Source organism: Chroicocephalus ridibundus, chromosome 8 (assembly GCF_963924245.1).
Source record: "Chroicocephalus ridibundus chromosome 8, bChrRid1.1, whole genome shotgun sequence".
NCBI lineage: Eukaryota > Metazoa > Chordata > Aves > Charadriiformes > Laridae > Chroicocephalus > Chroicocephalus ridibundus.
In genome coordinates this window covers 360515-377419 of record NC_086291.1, presented here as the reverse complement: position 1 = coordinate 377419, position 16905 = coordinate 360515, and the positions used below count along the sequence as shown (strand labels likewise).

The 16905-nt window shown below is 42.7% G+C and overlaps 2 protein-coding genes across 3 annotated transcripts; one reads left to right on the top strand and one right to left on the bottom strand.

Moving 5' to 3' along the window:
* Nucleotides 1-1236: 1236 nt before the first annotated feature.
* CRYZ (crystallin zeta) lies at nucleotides 1237-8464 on the bottom strand. 2 transcript variants are annotated; one of them, XM_063344801.1, is made up of 9 exons: nucleotides 8328-8464; nucleotides 6907-7031; nucleotides 6416-6568; nucleotides 4692-4855; nucleotides 3838-3889; nucleotides 2596-2745; nucleotides 2084-2185; nucleotides 1896-1991; nucleotides 1237-1632 (listed from the first exon to the last, which is right to left on the bottom strand). In XM_063344801.1, the coding sequence occupies exons 2-9, from the start codon at nucleotides 7015-7017 to the stop codon at nucleotides 1471-1473; spliced, it is 990 nt and encodes a 329-aa protein (XP_063200871.1). In that variant the 5' UTR covers nucleotides 7018-7031; nucleotides 8328-8464; the 3' UTR covers nucleotides 1237-1470. The 2 variants fall into 2 exon arrangements, with proteins under 2 accessions (XP_063200871.1, XP_063200872.1); XM_063344802.1 differs by having other exon boundaries at nucleotides 8208-8331.
* Nucleotides 8465-8746: 282 nt separating this feature from the next.
* Nucleotides 8747-16651, top strand: TYW3 (tRNA-yW synthesizing protein 3 homolog). Its single transcript, XM_063344752.1, has 6 exons — nucleotides 8747-8953; nucleotides 9077-9157; nucleotides 13321-13419; nucleotides 14243-14314; nucleotides 14585-14718; nucleotides 15586-16651. The coding sequence occupies exons 1-6, from the start codon at nucleotides 8780-8782 to the stop codon at nucleotides 15806-15808; spliced, it is 783 nt and encodes a 260-aa protein (XP_063200822.1). The 5' UTR covers nucleotides 8747-8779; the 3' UTR covers nucleotides 15809-16651.
* The last annotated feature ends 254 nt before the right edge of the window (nucleotides 16652-16905 follow it).

Sequence of the window (16905 nt, the reverse complement as noted above, 5' to 3'; positions counted from 1 at the left end):
TGTCAGGATTTGATTTCTCCCAACCACACGCAGAACAACCGTGGTCGATTAAACACTAAAACAAGATGTTAAGACCTGATCGAGGGGCTTATAAAGAGACGGGGGCCCTCTCTTACCTTTATATTTTAACAAGGGATGACAAACATAGATGAGAAATCCAGACATTTCAAAAGATTTTGCCAATTATTTTCTTAGCTTAGATTAAGCAAAATGTCAGTAGAACTGAATGGCTGTTCAGAAAAAAAAAAAATCACAACTTAGAAAATGGTGGCGTGATGAAGCTTCCACCCTGAGGAAACCACACATGAATTCAGAGCCCATGTGCTGAATTATGAGAGTATGACACCAAACGAATCCAGACCAAATGTTAAAAAGCAAGTAACCTTCACAGACAAAAATACTTCTAAAAACTTTCTTTTTAGTAGGGACTCACTTTTCCTCAAAGGAATAGAAAAGCTTATCCTTCAAATTGAGAAAACTCTTCTGCAAGAGAAGATGCCTTCACTGCCTGTTAAAGAATTATATCATTAAAAGGAAGTGCCTGTAATACCAAACAGTATTTTTGAGTGTAAAAACTGTCAACATATCAAAGTAACTGTCCTTCCTTAATTGGACTGTATTTGGAACAAGTCAACAACGTGGACACATTGACTTCTGAACTAGCAGGAATTCTCAGTACCCACGAAAGCAGTACAACCTCTCTTTTCTCCTCGATGTAGCAGGGATTCAGGCGACTTTACATTTAATAAAGGTCCCAGGAAGAACAGAAACCCTCTGTACCCAGCCATTTACCGGCAAGGAACCAGCTGCTTCCGCCAACGGCATCAGCTGCAAAGCAGCAAAGATCAGCATGCAGCCCCAGCGTGATGGTGCCTTTGGATTAACTGGGAAACTCTCACCTCCAACACCAAGTCAGGCACGTGAAACGAAACTGCCTCTGCTCCCAAACACTTCCTATCTGACAGATTCTTTGGCCATCTTTGGAACTGGAAAGTGAACTAGTTTGGTAGTAAAAGCTTTTATTCCAAGTAAATTATGCGACAAAATTTGAATAAGACAAATTTTGTGGCTAAAAAATTTACAGAGCCCTAGTTATATGCATATAGTTAGTCATGTACATGTGCGCACCTGCTTGAACAGCAGGCTTCACTCTGCACTGCCTACAGCCCCCTCGCTCTGACATCACGCAGAGCGCGATACCAAATTAGACAGTTTCCCCTGCATCACAACGCCACATCAGCACAGAAAATTTATTATTTCCACATCAGACAAAAAAGCTACTAAAAATACTTTAAAGTATACGCAACCCTGCTTGTTACAAAAAGAAAATAAATTCTTAATTAATTAATGTAAGTTAGCATTTGCTGTTACTGTCAAGCCTGATCAAAAGTATGTTTTATAACATACGTTCAATGAATCGCGTAAGCCAAGGTGCAGTCAGAACAGCTACAAAATAACTGGAAAAAGGCTTTACAGAAGGAGCACCATCTTTCCTCGCGCACCGCTGCTGTGAATGATGTCTTCATGAGCCTTCACGACTTTCTCCAGCGGATATTCAGAGCCTACAACGGGTTTCAGCCAGCCAGCTTCTATGCCATCAAGGAGCGCTGTTGCACACTCACGCCTCTCCTCCTGCAGGTAATAAAGACAGCATTTACCACAAGGTCGTTATATTTTAGGAAAGTATTGACTATTTAATGCAAGGGTTAAATCAAACTTCACAACACAAAAATATTTTATGATGTTCCAAGATTAAATCAAAACGTAAAGGAATGAACAAACAAGTTACTTCCAGCGAAACTGTGCCTTCATCCCTACAAATGATTTTAACTGGAAATAAAAGAGATGTTGAAATAAACCAACAAAACACTCTTTGAAATAAAAATGCTTCTTACCTCAGTTGCAAGAAACAGACTAACTCCAATTATGCTGGATTCTTTACTCATGGTGTCTCTTGGATTTATCTCAATAGGACCTCTACAGCCCACGACCTGGTACAAACGAGTTAAAAGACAGCGAAGCTGTAACTGTTGAATTGCGTTGCTAAATGCACAAACTGAAGTCAGTGACAAAAAGTACTCACCATCACCCTTCCTCCGTAGGACAACAGTTGCAGGTCAGTAGCAAGATTGACGTTAGAGAGCATTTCTATTATTATATCAACTCCTTCCGTCCCCATGTATTCCTATACACGACATAATATGCTATTTAAATCACTCCAATTAGTGCTTGGGTGCCACTGTTTACTTCATATGCTACAGATAACAGACATTTTACAGTTTATTGTTTACATTTTAAATACAGCCTTTATACTAAGACTGACAGCTAATAAGTTTAATTTTAGCATATTTTGATATGCTGAATTACGATATGCTACCGTATTGGAATTTGCGGGAATGCAAGAGGTTCTAAATGCCACTGCCTGTGAAGAAAGCTCAGCTTCTCCAGCCTGGAAAAGATTTTCCTTGTTAGAAATGAAAAAGGCAGTACGCTACTGCGCCTACATAAATCTGCTTTAAAAAATTTCTGCAAACAACTGTTCACATTTTGTAAGACAAATACATACTGCATCAACTAGCTCTGATCCGTGCTTACCTTAATTTTATCAATGTAATTGGCTTCCCTGTGATTAAATGCTTGGTGAGCGCCATTTCTCAGAACCACGTTCATGCCTTCCTCGGTGCCTGAGGTACCCAAAACCTTTAAACCACAAGCTCTGGCAATCTGACATGTTGCTATTCCCACCTGAGGGGAAAAGGTAAAAAAAAAAGAAATCTTTTTTTCTCTTTCTTTCTTAGCATTTTGAATTTTACATATTCTACCAGCAACTCGGAACTTACCCATTTTAAAAGCTGGCCTTGAAAAAATTTTTTTAGCCATAATAGGTAATTTAGATCTTAAAGATAACCAAATAGTCTTTAAAAAAAGAAAAGATACTTAGAGGCATAGCAAAGTTTTGTGGTTTTTTTAATAGCTATCAGCATTTGATATAAATCCATGTAGAATGTTGTCTGCCTATTAAAGTTGGGACGTGTATATCTGACACAAAGCCAAGGAAACATAAAATAAGTAAGAACTTAAAGACTACATTTAGTTTAAGGAAAAAAAAGAGGCTACGATGCTGAATGTCATTCTAGTATCTCCAAATGAGATCTGAATTCCTCCTCCTGTGAGACTGCCATAATCACCTTTTTGCTGTCTACCAAATAATTAAGGACATTTTGCCCGCTGACAGCAGCTGTTTGGTGCATCAGCAGAAGCTGGGCATCAAAGTGCAGAGTATGGGGGACAAATTCAACTAGAATGTTGTGTGAAAGATCTGAAGTTAGCTTGTCACGTAAAACAAAAGAAAACCATACTTCCAGTTTCACATAATATTCAGTCACGACTTTATATATCCCAGTATCTCTCCCTGTGCGCCCAGTTGTTAGCCAACAGGCAGAAATATCCCAGAAACGCACAGTTGCTCTGCACAAGTGATTGCTACCCAGAGAAATGAGATCAACTTGTACATATTTTAAAATTACAGCTTCCTGCTATTAGTTTTATCTCAGGAAGACCAGATATAAAACTTCCGCAGTAGCTTCCGACTGCAGCAGCGTGTTCATTACGTGACCCTCTGCATCAGGGGCCTTACACCATCACTCATGCAGCTTCATCACTATTTGCAGTAACAGGCTTTGCTCGAAGCAAAAACTATCTCAAAGTGTCTGAAATAAAACACTCATTTTGTTAATCCATTAATTGATATAAACGTGACCATAAATCACATCGTAGACAAAAGGAGATACAAGGACAGAAAGCAGCATTTCTTGCAACTTGCCTCAAAATACTTACTCCCCCACTCGCCCCATGCACGAGCACACTTTCCCCTGCTTTGGCACGCCCTCTGAAGGGAAACACAGAAAATACTGTCATTAGGATCGCAGCACATAATCATTAAGCGTCAGATTGCGTATACTGACATCAAATCTCACCTTTCACACAGTATTATTTCCAATGTATGTTAGGCTAGACAGGTATAATCAGCCTCTTTGGGAAAACAAGGAGGCAAAATAAACCTTATCATTTATGAATTTAAGTAACATGCAATTATGTCAGCATGCAACTTGCAGCAAGTAACGGTCTGGTGCTGAACCTCAGTTCAAGATCTTCACCTCTCACAGATCTTAAAATAAAGCACACTAATTCTCATCATTTGTCCTGCCAAACGAAACCAGATTTCCAGCCCTGAGCTCTCACCCAGCTGACACGGAATTCTGGTGTTTACTCGTTATACAGTCCCACGGCAACTGAACACAGCATCTCCCGGCAGAGGCTCACGAAGGAAAGAAGTGGCTCTGCTCTACAGGTCATTGACGCTTAATTAAGAAATGAAAACTATTCCTGGTTTCCTTCCCCAGCTAAAATACTAATGAGTTCTGAAAAAGAGTTACATGTTTTACTATGTGATACTTATTGAAGAAGCCTTTCCAGGTCTGTTCTTTTAAGAATAAATACTTAACAGGAAAATACAGTCGCTGGCTTCTAGATAACAATTATCTGACAATTCCATCAGCATAACAAATTTAACTCGAGTGTTTTAAACCACTCATTGATACCGCCCCCATTTTACAGGACAAGGACAATGTGGGCTTTAAGATTTTAAATATTCAAAAGCAAAATGCAGAAACTTAGATTTGGCACCTTACTTTTGGAAAAGAGCACGATACGCAGTGAAGTAGGGTATTCCAATGGCTGCTCCTTGCCTAAAGTCCAATTTCCCCGACAAAGGGAAGACTCTATTAGCTGCAGCAACTGCATAATCTGCATATCCTCCAGAGATCGTGCCGATGGTAAAAACCCTGTCACCTTTCTAGAAAGGAGGGAAAGAAAACAGAGAAATTAATCACCTCCTTTATTTTTTCCTGAATATACATTAAGAATCTATTCACAGAAGCTTATGCTATTTCTAACAGCTCTCCTATTAAAAATAACCAGTTATATTTGTCACAGAGATTTTTATAAATGCTAATACATACAATCAATGCAACACAAACTATATAATTTCATATACTTAGATTTAAGTGTCATAATTATAACCCCCCGCTCTCCAGCATAACACACAAACCTACTGTCTCATTTAATATTAACCTTAATGAACCTGATCACTGAAGAATTCCATCCACAGATTCCAAATGCAAAACCTCAGAAGCTTTTACAAATACAAAAGCAACATTTGTCAGTTAATTTTGTTTGAATGTGGAAAAGAGATATACTCTTAATATACTCCAAGGTAACCAAAGCTCAAAGGAGCGACTCAGGCGGTGAGGGAGGAAAGGCAGCGTCCCGTACGTATGTGTGCCTGGTCGCCGTCAGCCGCCACAGCTACCGAGGCTCTGGTTTTTCTACTGTTTGCACACTGATCATAATAAACAAACAGCGCGTGGCCTACGCCAGTTTGGTGTGCAGGCATCGGGTATAATGACGGCGCAGAGGGCTGCAGGTCAGCACAGCCGTGTCTCAAGCATTACGAGCAGGCAAATGACGGAGCCTGGCCTCTGGTGTCTGCCTGTGGCACACACTGACCTCCGCATCTCGCTCCTGCATTCAGTAAAGAGCATCGCGCTTTCCATAAGAAACAAAACGCACACACAGCAGATAGAGTGAACTACTGATAAGAAAATACACAAAAACATGATTCTTCTCTCTAGATACCCAAATCTCTCGTCTCTCCCACAACGGTTACATAAATTCCAAGTCAGGAAACTCCAACACTATTTTAACTACATTTTTCTTGCCTGTCCGAGACCAACAGTCTAGTGATGTGAAAGGAAGAACAGATTTAAAAACGAAATAAATTTCGTAGATATCTTTTAGGAAACTGATGATTGCCTTCTCCTGTCCTGAGATTTTCCCCCTGACAAAATCTAAGTAAAATTACTAGACTGGAGTAATAAAGTATTTGAACAGTTTTTATGACAAATATGTAATTTATGGGGTTTTCTAAGTCAGTAACATAAAAGCTATTTCCATTTCCAAAAAAAACTTTACAGAAAATTTTTCAGTTCTGCGTGAAATTATTACCTCAAGCAGGAAGTATCCAACTTCAAATATTTCTGCAATGCCATAAAAACAGTTCTGAACCACAACTTTGTACGCCCGATATCATCGCTTTAAGCAGAGAAACCAAAGTGCCTCTTCCGAGCCCTTTTAACTCTTGAAGGCCAACAGCCTTGAAGTCCTCCCCAGAGTTCCACCTGCAGACTGGATGGCCAATATGATCCTGCTGCAGGCTTCTACCAGTCAATGACGGTGACTTTCCCCCCCGAATAGACTACATGATTATGAGCAATAAAACCAGGAACAGTAGTATAGCAATCATACAAAGAGGATACAATAAACAATAATGAATTAAAATCCAGTGTATAAATACCTTGAATGCAGTCACATGCTCCCCAACACCTTCTACTACACCAGCTACATCTGAGCCAGGAGTATAGGGCAACGCTGGTTTTCTAGCATAATTTCCAGAACGAATATATGTCTCAACAGGATTTACCCCGCAGGCATGGACTTTAATTAACACCTAAAAGAAAAGATGCTTCTTAAGCAATAATTAAAAATATTTAGAACTTGAATTCACAGAATAGTATTGTGGCATTTTAACTTAATTCTTAAATAGAGTCAGCAAAAATTCAGTGTTGAGCTGAAACTATTTTCAGGAAATCCTTCATATGGAATATGTAGCCCACACAACAGTAAAAAGCCCACGTTTGTTAAATGCGATGCCTCAGGTAGTACGAATACGCCAATAAAAAACTACGTCTTCAAGACAAAAAGTTTTGTTTTGTATTATTCATTCTGTTTCAAGTGTACCTATTATCAGTCAGTACCATTATTTCAGTTCACAGAACTCATACATACCTGATCTTCTTTTGGATGAGGAATTAAGACATCTGACTGGAGTTTAAGCACTTCAGGGCCACCAAATTCAAAAACTCTGACAGCTCTCATCACACTTCTTGTGGCTGCCATAGTGATCAGAATATCTGTGGAAAAAACACCACCAAACAATACTATTGTATTGCCTTCATAACTCACTTTACACAGTCAAAATAAATAAAAAAGTCAAACAACCACCTGTCAAGCAACTGATTAAACAGAGCCTCATTCCTGATTTAAATTAGCCAGAGGCGGGGGGGGGGGGTGTTGGGCTTTTTTTTCCCAAATTTTGCAAAAGGCAGAAAATCAACCCTACCCTTTGCAGAACTTTATGGGTATCAGGAGAATCACATGCAATTAATATATCCGTAGAAGTATTTCTACAGCAGCTCCTGTAAACACTGCACTGCTATCGCATATGCAGAGATGTGCAGCACTTTGGTGAAAAACACTGGCACGTTACTATTACGTTCTGACAAAAACAGCCAGAGCAAGTTACTCCTGACACAGGGAAAGTTACACACAACTCTTTCAGGATCTGATGGGTTCAGACAGCGGAGTTCCACCAGGCACACAGCAGACAGCTCCCAGACACCGCGAGGTCTTGCTCTCGGCCAGCTCCAGCCGAAGAGCTTTAGGGCTGCAGTCAGAGGTGGACTATTTCATGGAAATGATTACAGCTTTCAGAATTACCTGGCTTAATCATTATATTTTTCCCCTGATACAGTCTGCAAGGCCTCACGTGTCCAGTCGCCTGTCCCAAGTCAGGAGAAGTGTCACTCACGAGGACAGACTCTGAACATCTCCCTTGACAAAAACCTACACTGCGAATTTCTGCAGTATAGGTCGCTTTTATATGTAGCGATAACAAACCAAATTAAAAGCAGACCTCTGTTCTGCGCGGAAAAAACCCGGACGCGGCGGTTTCTGTGAGGAACCCTGCAGCGTGAGCGCTCACGGGGAGGCCGGCCCGCAGCCCCGCTCTCCGCCGGCGGCACGGGCCGGGCAGGCGGCTCCCGAGCGGCCCGCTGGCAGCTGGGCAGGGGGAAGCGGGGCGAAGCGGAGCCCGAGAGCGGGCACAGCCCAGGACCAGCCTCCCCACGCTCCCTCGGAGCCCACCACAGACCAGCCGGGAGAGGGCGAGCGGCGAGAGCGCACCGGAGAGCGGGCCGGGAGGGCCACGGGGGCTGAGTGAAGCAGCGCAATGGACTCCGGCGAGTGCCCGGAGGGACTGAGGGGAAGGGAGCGCGGCGGCCCCGGCCCGCCCGGGGTCCCCCCCCCACCTCAGCGCAGCCACCGAGACCGCAGGTCGCGGGGCGGCCGAGAAGCGGAGCCCGTTCCGCCGCCACACACATCGGCACGGCAGGACGAGAGAGGTCCGTCCCAACTCCGGAGAGGCTCACCGGCTACTCAGGAGGGACAGGCGGCCACAGACCAGTACCGAGGCGAGGGGACGGAGCGGGGCGCCACCTCCTCAGCGCCACGGGAAGGCCCCGCCGCGGATACGCCCCTCAGCGCCTCGCTCCACCCCTCGCCTCTAAGCCCCGCCTCTCACTGCCAGACTCCGCCCAAGACACGCCCCCGGGGGGGCTCCCTTGCCCTCAGGCCCCGCCCCTCGCGTGCCACTCATCGCCAAGCCCCGCCCCTTGCCAAGCCCATCATTGTCAGACCCACCATAGCCCCGCCCCTAAAGACGCTAAGCCCCGCCCTGACACGCCCCTTCGTGTGGAGGGGCGGGGTCAACACCGGGGGGAGGGGCAGTCGGGGGGCGTGGCGCGGCGACGTAAGACGCCGCGCCACGCCCCCCCGACTGCCACGCCCCCCGAGGTTTGTCCCTGGCGGGCCGCCGTCCAACATGGCGGCCTTCCCTCAGCACAAGGCCCAGCGGCTGGGGCGGGCGGACGGCAGCAGGAAAGGCGGCTTGGACGAAAGGGCGGCTGGCGTCGTGCACCTTTTGAACGGGCGGACACAGTTTTGCACCACCAGCTCCTGCTCCGGCCGCCTGGTCCTGGCGCAGGGCCCCCCCGCGGTGAGGGAGCCCCGGCTCTGGAGTGGGCCGGGCCGAGGCGGGAATATTATTATTCTATTTTCTTTTTTTTATACAACCTCAAATCCAATACCCACCGGTCTAATCCTGTCTCTTCATTGCTAGGATATAAGCAGCGGGGGGATCCCGAAGAAAAACTGTACGTGGCTCATGGTAACGCACGAGTTGTGTAGCAAAGGTGATGTGGTAAGAGGACAATGCGATACAACTTTTGTATTTATTTAATTTAATGTGCCTAATGTCATGGAAAACACGTAAAACAAACTTTTTAGGCTTTTCATTGCTGCTACTTAGGTGAAATGATGCTGATTTCAAAATAAACTTCAGGTGTTCTACTTAATAAACTCTTAAGACCCATTTTGAAGAGAATACTTTTAATCCTAATACCAAATTCTCTGCATAGTTGTAAGCACAGCTAATATGAAACTTGTATAATTTCTTCCTGTCTGGCGGCACATAATCTCCACCTCACAACAGCTCAACAAGGCGTGGTAGGACTGGATGATCTGAAAGGTCCCCTCCAACCTAGAGAATTCTGTGATTCTATGTCAGTAATTACTGTTGCTTCTAGACAATACAGCAGGCTGTCTTTCAAAAAACAATTTCTGAAAATCTAACATACAGTGATTCTTATTTTTGCAACCCTTATTCAGAATAAGCAAGAATAATGCTTTCCTAAGCAAGTGATCTTTTCCTGAAGAATTACTGTCAATATAACAAAGTATTTTTCATTTCTGCAGCTTTTTATCTCCTCTTTGTTTTCCCTTCTGGTTGGATTGCCAGCAAGGTATCAACTCGGGACTAGATCTGATTTAAAAGCCTTCCTGTCCAAAAGTAAAAATAACTTAATTTCTGTAGGATGCTTGCTGGTCTTTGGACAGTGCTGATGTAGTCATTAGCAGACTACGCTAAATGAAAGCTGTATATTCCTTGTCAATACCGAGGTACAAGTGCTGTTTGAAGTTCAGCATGCCCCTAGTAAACATTCTGGGTCAGGCAGCACCTGAGGTGCTTGCTCCAGCAGCAGCATTCCTGCAGGTTGTGGGTCCAGGGTAATATGGTCTTTATCCGGTTCTCCAACAGTTGGAGCCCGACGTACACATTAGTGCAGTAATTGCAACACCTCTTTCAGAATGGGTCAGTTGTGATTCACAAATACTTTGTGTTGTCCTCATTACCTGTTTTGTAAACCGTGGCCATTCTTGCTTTGTTGTTTTGGTCAGCAATTCCAGAAGTGACCAGAATTAATTCCTTTGTTTCCGTTAAAAGCAGATGTGTTGCAGTAAGCATGCCAGTGGGCATGTCCATTTTGTAAGTAATAACTCCTTCAAGACAGTTAAACCTGTCTTGAGTTTACAAATGCCTTGAGCCTAGCTGCTGTGCTAACAGCTTTTCATTTACAGACACCTGAAACTAGTTTTAACAGTGAATCTCTTACATTGCACTTTACTATCTTAAAATCCTCTGAAATTAAAAAAAAAAATACGCCTAGCAAGGTTCTTTTAGCGTGCTTTCAAAACAGTCTGCTCTCTGCATACATCGCTTAGCTTTGTCTGTCACAAAAAAGAAGCAGTTACAAGCTCAAAAATCTCTCACTTGATTCATAGCTCACTTTACTGTGTGCATGCGTTCTCACGTGTGCACAAAAAAATCTCCTCCAAAATATTTGTCTTTGTTAGCATTTGCTCTAGCAAAGCAGTGTGCTGAAATTTCCACCAGCAAATTTCGGGTCGAGTAGGATGCATTAGGTTGTTGCTGCGAGTAAATACTCATCGTTTTTCCTGTTCCCTTTAGCAGGAAGACAGGATTTTTTAAAGTGTGTGAATTGCGAGTGTAAGAAAAATGTCTTTGATTAATTTTTAAACTACTACACTCTACTGTATAGTAAAGCTTTGCTAGTGCAGTATTTGGGACACGAGAAGGGAAGTCAGGATCACGTATGCTGTGTGTTGTGCTTTTCAGCTGTCAGATCATTTGACCGCACTGTGTTTATTAACCTCAACCATTGGGGTATTTATTTTGAAATTTATTTTTATCCCTTTATCCCCCCAATGCTTAGCGAAAAAGCATCACATGTTGCGAAGTACCTCTTTGCAAGGTTATTGGTACAACACAAATATAATCCCATGATTACATAGTAGTGTAAAACTGGAATTTTGTGTGATCTTTTTTACACACCACTGACAGGTACTTTCTGTCATTTCACGACTTTCACTCTTTGGAGATGAGGGGCCTAATCCTATTCCCATTGGGAGTTTTCCCATCAGCTTCACTGGGAGCAAATCAGGGCCTCAGACTTCATAGACTTAATAGAAAATTACTTTCACTACTGCCCTATTAAATTGAGTTTACAGGAAATTAATGATTTAGATACAGTAAGATAATAATAAAAAAAAAAACTTTACTGAAAATCTTTTGTTTCATTACTAAGCTTTTTAAGGAACCAAATATTGTAGGAAAGCTTTGGGGCAGTGCTAACGTGCACACATTATTTCAGTCAGTTTGACTTTCTTAACTACTTGTATTCTCGCTGCAAAGCTACCTCTGGAGAATCTGCTAAATTGCTTAGCCTTTTCAGAAACAGAAACCCTTACAAACACCCTCACCGGTATCGCCCGCAGCTAATAATGCATTCTCTGTTACACTGCTTGTCTCGGAGACAAGTCTGTCTAACTCGGCTGCCACCCACAACGGACGCCGATGATGTTGCTGGAGCAGGAGACGGAATTGCTCAGGTGGCTGGGACAAGGTGCTTGAGCATAGGAAAGCGTCTGGAAAGGGGTGAGGGAGACACACTGGAAAAGGGAACACGGGCGCAGGGCGGGGGCCTCCAGGGTGCACACAGCCAGCCAGCACACCGACCTGCAGAGCCCACCCCGGTACGGCAGTGTGGGACTGCGGCACCCTGCTCTCGGGCAGCTGAACTCGCCTCGGTGAGCTCTGTGTCAGCACCGCTCACTTCCAGGCCCCGGCAAACGCTAAATAAGTTACCTCAGGTATTTCTGCACAACGCCGCATTGTGCAACGGTGATGGTTTCTGTTTCTCATCAGCTTTAGCACAGCTGTGGTTACTTGAGCATTTTTGTAAAATCTGGCGCACGAATTACAAACTTAGCCATTCAGAAAGACCTCCTTTCAACCTAAAATAAGAACATTTATGAAGGAGATGCTGCATAAATACATTTAAATACTTTTCGATGTTGAAAAGAAAGGAGAGAGTTTTCTTTTATACCATCATGTCTTAAAAAAAAGCATATGAATTTGATTATTTCCTGGAAGATTTTACTGAATATTTTCACTTTACGGGAAAGATGAGAAGAGCTAGACAGGACAGAAGAGTATGGGCAAACAACTGAAATTTCTCAACATAGCGAATTTTTAGTGCTGTGAATTAAGCAAGCGAAAGCAAAGAAGAAGGGGAAGCAAATAGCGCTTATGATTAAATAATCATACAATGAAATAATAAAACTGCCTCAAAGCAACCTTTCTGAAGGGAAGAAAGTAATGTTAGCCCTTAAGATTTCTCTGCATAAAGAGAGCACAGAACAGTAGAGAAATCGTAACAGTAAGCCGTGCAGAATGTCACATACCTTTTTCCACACTCGCAAATCCAGGAGAAATTACCACTACCAACTCGGTCTTCTAGCAGAACTGAGGGGTCTGAAGGCGATTTCTTGAATTTTATGATTATTTCTTATAAATATTTATGTTACTTATTACTTACTAATAATTAGTTACTCTTTTTTTCTCGTCTTGTGGGTTTATGCCTCTAATTTCAACCTCTGTGTTTTTTTTATCTTTATAACTCATACAGTAGGCTATGCATTATTATTTGCACTAGGATTAAAATGTGATCAAGTATGTTAGGCCATGAATTTAATCTGCTGAACCCCAGAAAGTTTTCTGAAGTTGAGGAACGTACTTCAGAAACTAAATGTCTTTGATTTTTAAAGAACAGTTAAAAAACACTAAGAAAAGCTGCTCAGGTTTCATCTGATTGCAGTAAAACACTCCTCCTCCCATGCTGCACTGACTGTATCGATTTGGTTGGATGTACAAAGAAATAAACAGGGACGCACACTTTTTCAAGTTTTTAAAGTCTATCTTGCAATGAATTTCTATCAAACCTAATCAGTCTAGCAAATAGAATCAGGGAAATCCATGGAATTTCTGTGTATTATGAGCAATGAAAAATCAAAAGCAGATGAACAAACCTGACGGGGAACTCATTTGCTGCATTTTTAATGCTTGTTTCACACACAAGCTATTATTTTCTTTTTTTCCTTTTTTTTTTGTAGTAACAGTAGGCACTTGTGGTATTAATATAAATATTTTGGTGTATTTTCCAGATGACAGCACTAGAGAAAGCCACTGGTGACGTTGTGCTCAAGTTTGAACCATTTGTTCTTCATGTGCTATGTCAAGAGCTGCAAGATGCACAGCTTCTGGTAAAATTACATCAACTAACAATGTTACATTGTTGTCCCCTAATATTCCTTGCTGGAAAAGTACAAGTGTTGGCTCCTGAGTAAGCGTTAGCTCTTAGGAGTAATCCCAGATGTGCTGTACGTTTAATAACTAGGGTAGTAAAAGTAATCTGATGAAGAAAACACAGCTTTAAACTTAGTAGAGACTTTGCTGTACTTTTTAGAAAACAAAATTACCCAACTACAATTCCGTGTTTGAGCTGAAGCGGGTTGCCTGGTAAAAAGTTTTTCCCGGTAAGCCTGGGTTGCTCTCGCTGCCTGAAAGCGACGGTTCTTTAGATGTCATTTGGACGCCGCCAGGTCATTTGGTTCCAGTGTTTCAACTGAGTAGTACATTCACCTTCTGCTTTTCCAGAGTGACTCCGGAGAGTAACGCCCGATGGATTTGTTCCTTCATTAACGTAGAAGAGCATTGACGAGCTGCTTTTGTAGTACTGCTGCACTCCTAGCTATAAAGTGTTGCAGGACTGTCTGTGTGGTCACCAGCTCTTCAATAGTACCATGCCCAGAGGGGCGTTAATGTCCTGTCTGCACGAACGGATTAAGATGAGACAATCGATATTGACTGTGGTTCTTTGAGAACCAGCCACAATTTGTGATACTATGTGAGTTTCATCTTAAAAACATTGTCATGGAACTGTTATTGCATTAATCTGGGGAGATGTTTTTGGACAAGTTCTTTTGCAAAACTGAGATTATAAACTGCGTTGCAACCCATCCATCATTATTTCTGGCTGTGAAAGTGTTGTATAAGACCTGTTTAAGGCATTTATGTGTTCTGCAGCATTCAGTGGCTATCGACTCTGGATTCAGGAACTCTGGTATTACAGTCGGCAGAGGAGGAAAAATTATGATGGTAAGGACTTTTCTACTTACCCATAAGGAATGTAACAAAATCATACCGTTACTGTTAACCTTGATTTTTTACGAGCCACTATCTGCATTGTAAAGTGATTGACAGCTATCACAGGGCATGCTGTAGCTTATTTCTGCCTTAGTTGACAGCAAACTAACCAATTGTTTGGATAAGTGTTGCTTTTCCTGTACCGAACTCCCCATATTATTTAAATAACCTCATAAAGTAAAAAACTTCATTCTAGATAAATCCTTCTCTGTGTGTTTTTAGGCTGTCCGGAGCACGCATTGCTTAGAAGTTCCGTTGAGCCACAAGGGGAAATTGATGGTCTCCGAAGAATATATTGAATTTCTGATACATGTAGCTAATCAGAAAATGGAAGAAAACATAAGGAGGATTGACAGGTTTGTAAGAGCGCACCAATCCTTTTCATGACATCTACATCCAAAAGCGAGACACGTTATGTAAAAAAAACAAACAAACAAAAAAAAAAACCCAAAACCAGACAACCCCCCTGAAGTCTAAAATACAATTTCAGTTAATTTTTTGAGCTCTGAAGGCTATAAACTGTTTAAGCAAAAACCTATAAACAACATGAGTTTGCAGACTGTTACTGAGTAGGTTTAAGTTTCTTTTTCTAATGATACCAGCATTTGTTATTCTAACACAGTAAGCGTTTCAGGAGTACGCAGATTGCAGGGCATGCTTTACTCTACTAAATGCTTTGTAGAGTTCCCAAAACTGACGATTTCTGAAGACTCTCTGGGTCTTTACATTTGTCTCCAGCCAAGGACGGGAATAAGCAGAAGAGCCAAAGAGCATGAGGGTCTAAAGGACGCTGGAGAGAACCTATGCGCACTCACACCGCTTCGTTCTTTATGTCCATTGAAAATCTCTGCAGTTGTTGTTAACAGTAATTGCTGATAGTAGCAGTCCATCTGATCATCAGTGCTATCATTCTTCAGCCAGTTAACCTGATACCATTTTGTAGTTTCTGTAAGATTAACAGGGTCTTAATGGCGTGTAAGTGAAGTCAGTACCTGATTTCTGACATACGAGCCCTGCAGAGAGCAGTGGCATGGCATGCACTGGCACGCGTGCTGGTACTTCTCTTTTTCTTACAGTATTGGCTAGAACACTTCAACATTAGTAATGATTTTCTTCTCTTAGCACATTTTGATTATATTACAAAACCATTAGTTTCTCAGAGTAGTTTTGCGGATCCTGGGCAAACCTACAAAGATAATAACTATGCACTTGTTTCTTTCTAGATTCTACACACACTTGGAGTCAGCTTTGAAAACTGCCGCCAGCGCAGACCACTCTCCCCGTGAGGAGACAGGGAAGAGTCGCTCTGTGTACACTCGCAGAAGAAAGAGGAAGACCATTCAAGAACGAGACGTAGATGCCTCTCCAAAGGATCGCAATGAGGAATTGGAGCCGGAGGATGATTCAGAAAGCAATCTGGATATTTTTGCTGAAATCACAATATAGACTAAGGCATTTGAAAGCAAATGGCAAACTGAATAATTATTGTAATGCTCTTTGTAAGAGATATAAATATTGCTCTGTTCTAAGTAGTAACACTGTCATGGACGTTTACCAGAAAAACAGGTTAATTAAACAGAATTGCGAGCAGGTTTAATGCCACAGAAGCACAAAGAACAAAACCTTACAATGTTTTGGGGGTTTCTTTAACAGCACTGTTGAATTAACAGTCTTTTACTCTGTCAGTTATCACAGAAATAACTGGTTTGCCTTTGGCCATGTTCTCTGTGGAAGCATTTCACTTCCAAATGCTGGGTTTGGGCCTTCTGATTTTTACAGAGCAGAGAAACTCTAAAAACTGGGTTGTTGTCCTTGAAGGTTCTTAATCCCTGTAGGACCTCTGCAAGACTGTGCCCCAATATCGATGGCCCTTTCAGAATGGCACAAAGCCAGGTATTCTGGCTTCACCAGAAGCAGACTGGTGCGACGCCGAGACCGGAGGAGCAGAAGGTACGCGCTGCTCTGCCAGCTCCAGCCGGGCGCATCCAGGATCCGTCGTGGCTGTGGCGCTGGGCAGCGAAGCTGATGCTGGTTTTGCTGTTTTCCTACGTTTCGCTCCATGTCGGGCTCCAGCCCCGCTGTGTTTGTGTGTTCTGCTTCCCTCGACCGGACACCATTAAGTGTTACTGTTCTTTGCATCTGTTAGCCAGCGCCGTGTGCTGCTGGTTCGTTAGCACACGGACTCCGTGGGGTTCGTTAGCGCGCTGACGTATCGCTCTGCGGCCAGCACCCAGTTCAGTTCCAGCGTTGGGCAGAAAGGCCCCCAAGGTGTGCAGTAACAGGCTCCCACCAGCCTACGAACCACTGACCTGCAATAAATGTTAAATACACAGCAGTGCAATAATTTGTGCATTCCTGTACTGTACCACTGGAAAAGTCACTCCACACTCGTATTTTTCAGAAAAAATAGTGAATTTATAAACCTTAGCAACAATGGATGCTGAGCCCTTCCTCTCATGACTGCGTGATGGTGAACTCTGAAAACAAGACCCCGGCTGAAGGAGCTGGTTTATTTGGTACTGTGACTCCCGGCTCACATCAGC